Source organism: Haliotis asinina, chromosome 2 (assembly GCF_037392515.1).
Source record: "Haliotis asinina isolate JCU_RB_2024 chromosome 2, JCU_Hal_asi_v2, whole genome shotgun sequence".
Classification (NCBI taxonomy): Eukaryota; Metazoa; Mollusca; class Gastropoda; order Lepetellida; family Haliotidae; genus Haliotis; species Haliotis asinina.
In genome coordinates this window covers 42,417,357-42,429,634 of record NC_090281.1, presented here as the reverse complement: position 1 = coordinate 42,429,634, position 12,278 = coordinate 42,417,357, and the positions used below count along the sequence as shown (strand labels likewise).

The window sequence follows — 12,278 nt, the reverse complement described above, 5'->3', positions numbered from 1 at the left end:
GGACGTGTTGGGTGGCATTATTTCACTGCAAGGACAGGGATTCGTTCGAGGAGTGTATTTGAGAGAGAACTAGAGTACTATATCATGAAATGGAGTGCAATGAATAACTAGAGCAGATGTTGGTCGCAGAGGACAACGAACAACGAGACAGACTGCTAACGCTAGTCGGGGTGGTAAGAGAAAGTAATATTTAGGCGACAACATCACCGCTGACAAAATTTAGAAAATGTCGGAAGAGGAGATCAATAATTTATACGCTAGGTACGAGATACAACTTGGGGGGGGGGAGATGAGAAAAGTCATAGGGTCTATGCCTTGAGTTATATATATACTACCGACAAGAAATAAGGGAACTAATGAAATAATAGCGAATTTAAAACTGCTTTAAATATCCAGTAAATCAATTTTAGGCGTCAAGTTCAATATCTGGTGTGTCCACCATGTTGGGCAACACATTCACGGCACCTTGATGGCATGCTGTTAATCAATTTCCGGATGGTTGCCCGTGGTATTGCCCGCCATTCCTCTTGGAGAGCTGCACCAAGCTGGGCAAGGTTGGCGGGTCCTGGGTCCCTGGCGTACACCCTTCGATCAAGAACGTCCCAGAGATGTTCAATTGGGTCAGGTCTGGGGACTTAGAGGGGTAGTCCAATGTCTGGATACCTTCTTGTCGGAGATATGCGGAGACAATTCGGGCCCGATGTGGTCTGGCATTATCATCTTGGAATACAAAATTTCGGCCGATAACTAGCCAATGGAGCCGCAACAGGACGCAATATTTGGTCAACGTATCGCTGACCAGTCATGGCTCCTTTAATGATGACCAAATCTGATCGTCTGTCATGTGTAATCCCACCCCACACCATGACACTACAACCTACATATCGACCATGGTCAAGAATTGCTGCTCTGGCATATCGCTCCCCGCTCCGACGCCAACAACGTTTTCTGCCATCTGTGAATCGTAGGCAAAACCTTGACTCATCAGAGAACATGGTGTAACGCCAGTGGCGCATAGCCCGTCCCTGATGCTGCCTAGCCCATGCCAATCTTTGGCGCTTATGGTGAGCTGAAAGGGTGACACCCTTAAAAGGCCGTCTTGCTTTCAGACGAGCTTGATAGAGTCAGTTTTTAACGGTTGAGGTTGAAATGCGTCTTCCAGTGAGTGTGCGGAATTCTCTATTGATGGCAGGGGCCGATTTAAACCTATCGCGTAGAGCAATTAACGTAATGAGACGATCCTGTCGTGGTGTCGTTGATTTTGGTCTACCACGCCCAGGTCTCGTTGCAACCCCACCCGTTTGACGGTACTTATCCCACAGGCGTGAAATTACACTTTTTGATTTACCCATCTACCGGGCAACTTCACATAATGATGTCCCCCCCTCTATCATCCCCACAATTCTCCATTTTGTTGCTTCACCGAGATACTGCCTCGGGGGCATTTCTGTCAGTAAGTGTCAATCTCTATTGCATTAGTGATTGCGACTTCTCCAGTACATTTACAGGAGTTAACTTCTGTAGCACGTGCTGGGCATGCATTATGCGAAATTCCATTGTCATTGGATGTTGCGTTTGGGAGATACGCCACGATAACGGACCCTGTCACAGTCAAAGTCATCTACATTCAATTTCTTGGTTCCCTTGGTAGTATAAGTTGTGCTTTGTACCACAAATATAGCATGTATCTGGCCCCGATGACGGCAGCGATTATCATGGCAAAGCACTGTAAATTTAACAAAACAAATAATGACAATGATATTATACAAGATGGGTGCTGCGGACAGCCAACTGATGGACAGCCAGATGGTGGAGAGCCAGACAGAGAGTCGACAGGAGCCAGTGACACAAGCCACGAAGAAGAAGAACCAAAACTGAGTTGAAGCTGGTAGACAGTCAAGTGCAAGTCACCCCTGCACAGCCAGTACTTCAAGTCACCCATCGACCCTCATATTATGTTATAATTAAAATTATACATTTTCATTAATACATTATGTCTGAGGGGAAAACATTTTTAACGACGCATACCACACATTAGTGGTTTCCGGGTTAGCAGTAGGGTACGCCCGGGTGACTAAAATGATCATCAAACTCGACTTTGATTTACAAGATATGTTTATGCTTACTATGAACATTGGTATGGCAATGGCCACCAAGGACGTTCTGGTAAAGCAAGGTATTATACCTGAAAATATTTTAAAGTAATGTATATAATATATGGCCACTAAAGCAATGATGGTTGGTGGGGCTCTCGTGAATGTCCTGGCATTTTCCAGGAGTAATTTCCTGTTTTCACAATTGAGAGAGTCAAACGAGGCTGAGATAGAGGAGGAACGTAAACCACACAATATAGCCACAGAGGAACTACAAGATGCACAGGCTGAATACGCTGAGAAACGTTTCAAGAGACTAGATTTTATCAATAAACAACTCCAGCGTGAAAATCATGCTGTCAGAACTTTCACAGACGTCAATGAAGCTTTAAAAGAATACTATGTATTAACGGATAAAAAACGGGAACCATTAATTGAACCAACGTTGACACAGTGTGACACTCCTTCAGAGGGTCAGAAAGATCGTGAACTGGTCTTCATCATACTCGGTTTGCGGAATAGGGGTGAAAGGTCATTGCCGTTTATGTAAAGCTCATGGCGCGGATAGAAGACGATTTCAGCGTATTTACGAGAAGAAAAAAGGTTGCACCGTTGAGGTTAACCGCCTGTTAAAGATCAAGGTATGATTTGTAATTCTTCGTGTACGAATCCTCTACACGGACCATTTACCAGGAGGTACAGGTTAGGCTCCCCGGCTTTGACATCCACTCGATCGATATTATATGTTTTCATAGACCAGACAGGATCTGTCGCACGTTTACGGGTGTCTCCCTCGTATTCACCGGGTTGATATAAATATCTAACGAGTGCACGATTTAGAAATGTTTTTTTCTTTCCCCCGACATGGTGCTGCTGACTCCACTTTAGTGGTTTTCATACGGATTGCCTCGATCGGCCTCGTGGGTGGATGCCCCATACCCTCTAGTAGTCTAGTTGTTTCACAGTTCATTGAGTCAGTCACCCTAAGTCGCACTACCCATTCTGTATTGGGGCAATGTGAATACCGAATTTTCTTCTGGGTATATATCGTGGTGCAGGTAAGTATACTTGCCACATAGCTTGTTATTGTAACCAGGCTTCGGCCTTTTCTTCCAACACAGGTGTGGCTTTAGCTAATTTTTTAATAGCATCTACCCCTTTCGACTATCCACGCGGGCTGTAGTAAACTTTCTCCATTATATGTTACTTCACTAAATATTTAGTTGCGGTTGGCTGGGGGTATGGGGTCCTGCGGACAGCTATTACCATCTACTTGGGGGTGTGGGGGGAACACCCACCGTGGCTGTAAGCATAGGTGTTGACACCATCTGCGGCTATCCATCGTTTTGTGACCATGGATGATAGAGACGCCTTATTCAAAGTCAGCATGTATATTTTATGCCCGTCACTACAGAGTGTGTTCATCTGGTGATCGAATGTTTTCTTCTCGAATAGGGCCTGTTTGTACAGGGTATGCTTGATATGTCGCTTCACCATGTTCTTTTTCACACCCTTAGCCTTCCTTATTTCAGCGTTGTCTGCTTTCTTGATAGAATACATCTTAGGCTTCAACCCCATGTATTCAGCGATTGGTGTCCCAGCATCTTTCATCCTGCCTAAGATCTTTTTGTTGGTCTGGTTATGCATGGGTGGTCTCGCAGGTAGTCACTGGTGTCGTACAGGTGTATATTGGTTTTCATATCCTCATACACATCCTCGGTTTGAATCTCCATTAGCAATGAATCCGTATCCGTGTACAGCACACCACACCTGTTGCCATATTGTTTCTTGAGCTCTTTATAGTAGAAATCATATATCAGGTGTTTAGATAAGTCTTGAATACTCATACCAGCATACAGAGGGGTCGATTGAGTTTAATGTGGCTTTTTTTCATATGTCAGGTCATCATCGAATATGGTGCTTCAACTCGCGCAAGACTCGCTATCATTTTGCTGAGCTTGTTATCCTCGTTCGACCTTTCTCCATCATTTTACCAAATACGGAGTTGTTCATGAGTTTGTATAGATTTTTCTCAAAGTCGTTAGTGGTCACCTTTCTCAAGTCTCTGTTCATCCTGATGTAGGGTTCCATCCATGGGTTTTGACTGAACTTCACTATTCTATGTACTTTGGTAAGTTTCATACCCAGTGATAAATACAGCTGTAATTTACGGTAGTGAACGATATGCTATGTTTTATTCATCAAATTAGGCACCAGTTTTTTCTACATTTGCTAGCGGTCCATTCATCAGGTTATGTTGGTACTCAGACATCCAGTCTGGGTTAACACTCAACCGTTAGGGTGCCAGGGGGTAGCTGTTATGAGACTGATACAATTCCTTTGGGTATTCGAAGTCCACTTCAAATATATAGCCAGTGGGGGAATCCGGTGCAATACTCATAACATCCCTGTGAGGTAAAGCCCCACACCATTCAAATCCCCCTGTTGGTAGATATTGACTCATAGCGCAGCCGTACAGGTTGTTAGCATCGAAATAGAGTAGGTGGGTTGAGGGTTCATTAAGATTATAACCTTCCACATACTTGTTGTTAGCTTTAGCATAACATTTTGATACCATGAAAATACCCCCGCGTAATCCTTTCTCAATAAACAGGTGCATATCATAATCAGTGTATAATTCTAACTCCACACCTATTTTCTTCAGTAGGGCATCCCGCGATAGCCCAGGGTTTGAATAATAACCCGTACTGCTTTGAAAACGTTTTCCTGAATGTCTCGAACACATCTGCCAGCAATGAAAAGGATATATATTTCTACATGTTGTTTGGGATACAGGAAATGTTTCCTTCTACCTTTGCAATAGCTTGCATAATCAAGTGTGAATCACATCCTCGTAAATTATGAAACACCACCGGGATATGAATAAGATTGGGGTTTATGTGAAGCTTTAGATTACAGTCATTGTGAGCCGCACCTCTGTATTTCCCTGTCACGTGGCAGTCGCCTCGCACTGAATCACCATTCAGAGGTTTACAACACACATGGCAATGCGTGCTTTTGATATAGTCCTCCCTATCTACTTGGGTCATGCACACTGGCGTTATATTGCGTAATTTTCTCTTGATATCTCCCTCCTCGTGTTGTAAGCACTTTAGAAATTTACCCACCGCGTCTGGGCCTCTGTAAATAACGGCAGGGTTAGTTTGGCCATCACAATGAACAACCACATACCCAAACCTGCATGCTTCATGCTGTTGAACTTTCTGCGTGAAACCAGGGATACTCTACAACAGGGATAGCTCACTCGCTTGCTTTCTTTACCATTTGTACTAATTAATGTGTGTCTCGTTATGCTCCAGTGACTTGGCTCGTCTATATAGCCTCCCTGGTTTAACAGAACTTCAACCAGTATATTGTATAGGTCGGAATTTTACAATGAATGAATGAATGAAGAGCAAGAATTATGTGATTGAATGAAAGAAACACAACAAAAGAAAGAAGTACATATGTGAGTGAATGAAAGAATAAATGATACACCACGGCCTTCCCTCCCAAAACATGTCAAAGAACGCAAAAGTATCGCGAGAACACATGTGTTAACTCCATCTGTGCTTTTTTAAAAATCTAATTTGAGACATTTTTGTTTACATTAATAATTAATTCAGATATCTTATTGTGGGAAATGGAGTGGACATGAACAAAATGTTAACTGACACTGTCATACAACCCTCAAAAACAGAATGTGTAAAACTGTCACAAAGCGTCCTGAACACCTTTCCTGTTTTGTCAAATAATAAGATCAACAAGAAAGAAAGAGGTTATGGAACTATAACCCTCAAGCATCACAAGCATCAATGGCGGCTCAGATCAGATAGGCGATATGTCATATTTTTCACACACCTCAAATACACCCTAACTTTTTGTTTTGGATTATGAAACTATCACTATTACTTGCAAACACATTTCACCTGAAAGTTTATTCAGCTCCTAAGAGTTAAAGGTGTATGTGAAAGATGTATTTAAAGTAACAACTAGAAACACTCAAACAACGACGAGTAGTATTACAATGGTAGATCAAATCAGATCAGCGATATGTCACATTTTTCACACACCCCAAACACACCCTAACATTCTTTTTTTTAGATTATGAAACTATCACTATTACTTGCAAAGACATTTCACCTGATAGTATACTTCCTTCATAAGAATTAAAGGTGTATGTCAAAGATGATTTTGTAACACTCAAACAACAGCGTGTAGCATTTCAATGGCGGATCAGAACAGATCGGCGACATGTCATATTTTTCACACACTTCAAAAACACCTTAACAATTTTTTCTAAGTCATACAACTATTACCATTACTTGCAAATACCTTCGACTAAAGGCATGTTTCCATTCTAAAAATTAAACGAATGTGTGAAAGAAGTTTTCATAGGCACAGTTTAGTCTATCTGCGCGGTGAATCGAGAATAGAAGCCAGTGAACTATAGAACATACCGACTTAACTGTAACTTTTCTGCTAATTACTGTCCTAACACGGACACTAATACCAACTGTTTGACTTAAACAAAAGTGACAAAATAGTTAACTTATCTTCTACATGCAGGATTTCAGTTGTTATAACACTCAGCGAATTTAATCAGCTGCTGAAAATAAAACGGGCTCAATCTTAAATACTACGCTGCCGCCATATTGACTACACTGGTTACGTAACGACCCGAGACATACGTTCAGTGGCTTTTCGGGGAGTTTCTTCTCCCTATATATAGTCTCCCTGGTGAACCGTTTATCAGGGGATGGCACCACCGTATCGATTGGTTTAATAATAGCTTTGAAGTTGGCGTAGATAATGTATGGTACTGGCATCTGATTTTTGTGGTTGATAAATTTCAAGATATTGTTGTTTTTGGTTGACATATCTACCCGTATAGCTGTTTCCCTTACACCCCTGCCTGCCTGCTGTGAACATTGTACCATTAAAACAGTTAAGGAAATTTTTTAACTCAGATAGTTCTCATTTAATTACTGTTTTTTATGCGTTTAATGATTGGTAGTTTGGATTAGTAACTGAGATTGTTAGTGGCTGTATCCTCAAAGGGGGTTAAAGTATTGTAAAATCATTGTCCTACTGAGAGGGTATGTAAGTAACAAAAAACTGAAGTAAATTTAAACTTACCAGGATTTTTAGAAGTAGTATGCTTGTATTTAACTGTAACTAACATTTTGTACAATCATCAGCAGCTGAAGGGATGGTGTAAATCAAACTGGGGTCCATAAAGAATAAAGAAGTTGATCATCCATAAAAAATTCTTGTCATCTCTATCTCAGCAACTTCTAGAATGCCTCTCAAACAGTTTATCCGTCGTCTACATGGAGACGTGGCAATCCAAACCATCAACTCCCTCACCCGGCTAGAGAAGAAATTCATCAACTCCAGCAATCACCTTACTTTCCTGATGAGATGCAGAGATCTGAACCTGGTCCCCAACGGTCTCAGTTTGTCTTCACATTTCAACTCTCCGGCAGCGAGATCCATCCTACACAACGCCTCTAAACTCCTAGTGAAAGAACGTATCCGCCACCACCGCAAGGTAAAAGCCACCACCCTGAACAGCATCACCAGCCACCTTGACACCCTCAGCTCTACACTCGAACTAGAAACCTACTCCTCTCTCCGTGCTGCCCAGACCAAGTCCAACAACATCCTTGACAACAAAACCAAAACTACCCATCTCAAGAAACTCCAACAACTCAACCCTAAACCCGCTGACTGCACCACCACCAGACTACAGAAAGCCGACTACCAGAGGAAGACTGTTGTCAACCTTAGTGACAAGCCCCTCAACAAAGAACACATCAGCGTGCTGTCCAGAGGACTCAAGTTCGTCCCTACCCGACCTCTACGCAACCACGATGACTTCATCATCAACGTAGAGAAGGGGCTGCAGCAGTTGGCACCTGGTGGCAAGGTTGACTTCCTCCGCCACCAGATTGCTGACATCCTCCAGAAGTCGAAGCCCCAGCAGCCCAACATCACCAAGCCTGAACGACAAGCCATCACAGACCTGAGAAAAGACAAGTCCATCACCATCGTCCAAGCAGACAAGGGCAAAGCGGTTGTAGTCCTAAACACCAATGACTTCAACAAAATGGTCAGCAACATCCTCGACGATGATACCACCTACCGCAAGATCAAGAAAGACCCCACACAGAAACTCCAGAGACAACACAAAGCCCACCTGAAACAACTACGTGACAACTATGAACTCTCGCATGAACTGCACCACAAACTTGCTGTGTCCCACCCTCAAGCTCCCTACGCACGAGCTACTGTGAAAATCCACAAGAACCCTCCTAAAGCCAGACTCCTTGTGTGTTCCAGAGACACAGTGTTTTATAACACTGCCCAGCACCTCACGAAAGTTTTGGCCCCTCTCGGCAAAACCGCGGACTCCTACATATCAGACTCTACTGACTTCTGTGAGAAACTTAAGACTGTTGAAAACCCTGGAAAAATCGTTAGTTATGATGTAGTGGACTTGTTCACCAGTGTTCCCATTAACGAAACCCTGCACATCCTCCGTAACCGCCTTGATAACCTCGACTCCCCTCTGGACACCAAACTCTCTACTGACTCCATCCTTCAGCTCATTACTAACTCCATCACCTCCACATACTTCACCTGGGGTGATGAACTCTATGAGCAAATCCATGGTCTGCCCATGGGATCCCCTCTCTCTCCCATCCTCTCTGAAATCTACATGACCTCCTTTGAGCACCAAGCCCTCAGTTCCTCACTAATTAAACCAACCTGCTGGTTCAGGAAGGTTGACGACACCTTTGTCATTCTGCCCCAAGCTAACGACCCCTCCGCTCTCCTTCAGCACCTTAACCAGCAACACCCCCGCATTCAGTTCACGTTTGAGACTGAAAGCAACTCACAACTCCCCTTCCTTGACGTTCTCGTCACCCGCACTACTGACAACACCATCCAAACCTCTGTCTATCGTAAACCCACTCACACTGACCAATACCTCCACTTTGACTCAAACCACTCACTCCGAACTAAAACGGGCATCATCTCTACCCTCACCCGCCGTGCCCTAAACCTATCCTCTGTCTCTCCTCAACCCGAACTAAACCATCTCAAGCATGTCTTCACCCAACTAAACAACTACCCTCCCCAACTTGTTAACCGTGTCATTAACTCCACTGTCAACCCACCTCCCAAACCCACTACTACCAAGCCTGATCCCGCTCCCATACGCATCTCACTACCATACACCGGCAAAACATCACACCACATCAGTCGTCTACTCAAGCAACAAGCAGGCATTGACACCTACTTTACAACAGGAACACCCCTCAAAACAATCATTAAGGCTAACGGTAGGAAACACAGTACACAACAACAACACCCTAAAGGCGTCATCTACAACATCAGCTGCAGCTGCGGCAGCAACTACATTGGGGAAACATCCAGACCACTCAACATACGCATTAAAGAACACAAAACCTCCACAAACAAAGGTGACACAAAATCAGCCATTTCGGAACACATCACCAAATTTCCTGACCACAACATCAACTGGGACACTGTCACAACACTTGCTAGCAACAAACATGACTTCAAACAACGCAAACTTGCTGAAGCAGTACAAATCCGCAGACACAACCCAACAATCAACAGGGACCAAGGCGTCTTTGTCTCTCCGGCATTCAACTGCATCATTAACACTAATTAATCCACTCAACCCACTCTGGCCCCCAGTCTTAATTTATCCACTCAACTCACCCTGGCTTCCACCAATTAATCCACTCATCTCACTCTGGCTTCTGTCAACTCACCCTCTTACCCCCCCCCCCCCCCCCCCCCGCTGGCTTCAGTCCTTAATCAGCTTACCTCAACACTTCTCTAATGTATTGTTACCTCAAATAGTTATTGTTAATCCTGTCATTGTTGTATTGTCATCACATGCTCATCTCTGCTGTATATATATTGTACTCCCCCTGCCATTCCCCACACGCTTGAAAACGGTATAAGAATCTATACCGAAACGTCGCTACCCTGGAATAAAGAAGTTGATCATCCATAAACAATTCTTGTCATCCTTGAAAGGATGGTGTAAATCCACCTGGGGTCCATTCAGGAAGCAAATGTACTGAAAGTCGCCATGGTTCCTAGTATGGTGATCTACCGTCAGTTATTGGCGATCGATACTCTCTTGTCCACATTTGAAATTCATTAGAGAGAGAGATGCTAGTTTTACTTCTAAAATAATATTCTTCATTGACAGGTGTTTAAACTCGACATGTATTAATAGTGAATTTACAACTTCCTTTAGTCACGTGATGGCTGAAATACTGCCGATGTGACTTTAAATGTAAACCCACTTACCCGCTAAACCTCGGGACACTGAAGATTAATTTCATTCGGGATTTATCTCCCGTAATCACTCGTACCTCGTGGGTTATTATCTAAGCATGTCAGAGCGAATCATAACGTACCATGTAGCTGACCGCTCTGTGGATTATTCCAGTACAACACAATGTAGCGTGGTGTTGTAAATAATCGTGTAGCATGCTGTAGTGCACAACAATATAGGCAGAATATGGTGCCCACGATCTTTACAAAATCTACGGGAGGGTGATACATAATGCTAAAATATTACTGACGAGATACACACATGAACACATTCATCCCACCACTTGGAAGCACAACGCGGTTCACATGAGATCGGAGATGGACAGACTTGTGCCATGTTTAGAGGGCAATTTGCTGTCTGTGAGAGTGCCAATATTTTGAAAAAGGAAAGAATATAAGTAACGAATCTTCAATTTGAGTACCTCTACTTATGCTTTCTTCTTCTTACCCATAATTTGAAAGATCAACGACACTTGGGAATTTTCAAAAGCACATTTTCTTCGTGGTCCACACATTAGAGCTCACGGTTCTGCACTGAAAAAAGTGGCTTTGTGTTATCGTCGAAATTTATAGTTTTCTTGTGTAGACGTTAGATACAACCACAACTCTGCTAGTACTGTGAAAAATCAGTGTGGGTGTAGTTGGATTGCTCCTCCAGCCACAAGGAAGCTTGTGAATGTCGGATAGGAAATGACATTTTCTCGCCCTAATGACCAGTACAGAAATAAGTAAATAAATGTATGAATGAGATGAGCCTGGTCCGGATTTGGCATTTTGGGTATCTTTTTCCATATATACTACAGCCTCAAGACCTTGTCGGAATCGTACAATCCACTGGACATGAAATGCATTGCGCACTTGTAACAAAATCGGTGATGACAATATTCGTCATAAAGTCATCATGCATGACAAGTAATGCAAGTACGCGTTTTACAGGAGAAAATTAGAAAGTGACTTTAGTTCAGTCATGGAATATTCAATGCAAATGCAATATTGTTCTTCACAGTTTAGTCTTTCCTGCTGAGTGTTGTTTCAGATAGGTTCAGATATATTCAATTACTCAGGTTTGCAATATAATGCAAAGCAAAATACTTTGAGTGAGAGAGTTAAATTTTTACATCGCATCGGTATATTACAGCCATATAGCGATGAAAACAAGGTAATCAATCTAAAACCAATCTAAAATCTTGTTTTAGTCACGATATGGTTGAAATATCGCCGACATAAATCCTCACTCACTCACTCACTCACTCACATATTCAAGCACTCACTCACTCTCAAGTATTGTCACACACATTCACTCACTCACTCACTCTCTTCAGAGGATCGTGACGTTTAAAGTATACTTTGAGTTGCTAATGACGTCACCGGTGTAACTAAATTGACATTCAGAATGAATTCAGAAATGATACATAATTCATGTAGTTACATATTAACGTATATGGTGCCTTGATGAATGTTTTTGGCATCACTGCTATTAGTGTACTTCATAGTCAGTTTTAACTGAATTATCCCTTTAATTGATAGAGAGATGATGTAATTCGCGTAGTCAATAACGACTGTCAATTGTACAACTGCAAGTCCGAAGTACTGCATATGAGCGATCTAGCTGTGCAAACATTACATGTAATCGTATTCCATGTTTCAGCTCACCTGTCCATTAGTTTTGATATCCAAGCTCCAAGATAGCAAGTGGACCGTCGACACGAGTGCAGATGTTCGCCTTTTTGTCTAATTGTTTCGTCATGTTATACTGACGAGGATTCTTATGTAACATGTTTTTGTTGTGGCATCGAA

General features: G+C 42.7%; 1 protein-coding gene across 1 annotated transcript; it reads left to right on the top strand.

The window, feature by feature from the left end:
* The first annotated feature begins 7,395 nt into the window (after window positions 1-7,395).
* On the top strand, window positions 7,396-12,170 carry LOC137271811 (uncharacterized). Its single transcript, XM_067804213.1, has 2 exons — window positions 7,396-9,064; window positions 12,130-12,170. The coding sequence occupies exons 1-2, from the start codon at window positions 7,396-7,398 to the stop codon at window positions 12,168-12,170; spliced, it is 1,710 nt and encodes a 569-aa protein (XP_067660314.1).
* Window positions 12,171-12,278: the final 108 nt, after the last annotated feature.

Excerpts from the sequence above, each read along its gene's own strand:
- LOC137271811 (XM_067804213.1), top strand. The coding sequence starts at position 7,396 with ATGCCTCTCAAACAGTTTATCCGTCGTCTACATGGAGACGTGGCAATC. Across the intron at positions 9,065-12,129 it reads CATCCAAACCTCTGTCTATC|CTCACCTGTCCATTAGTTTT; the intron begins GTAAACCCACTC and ends TCCATGTTTCAG.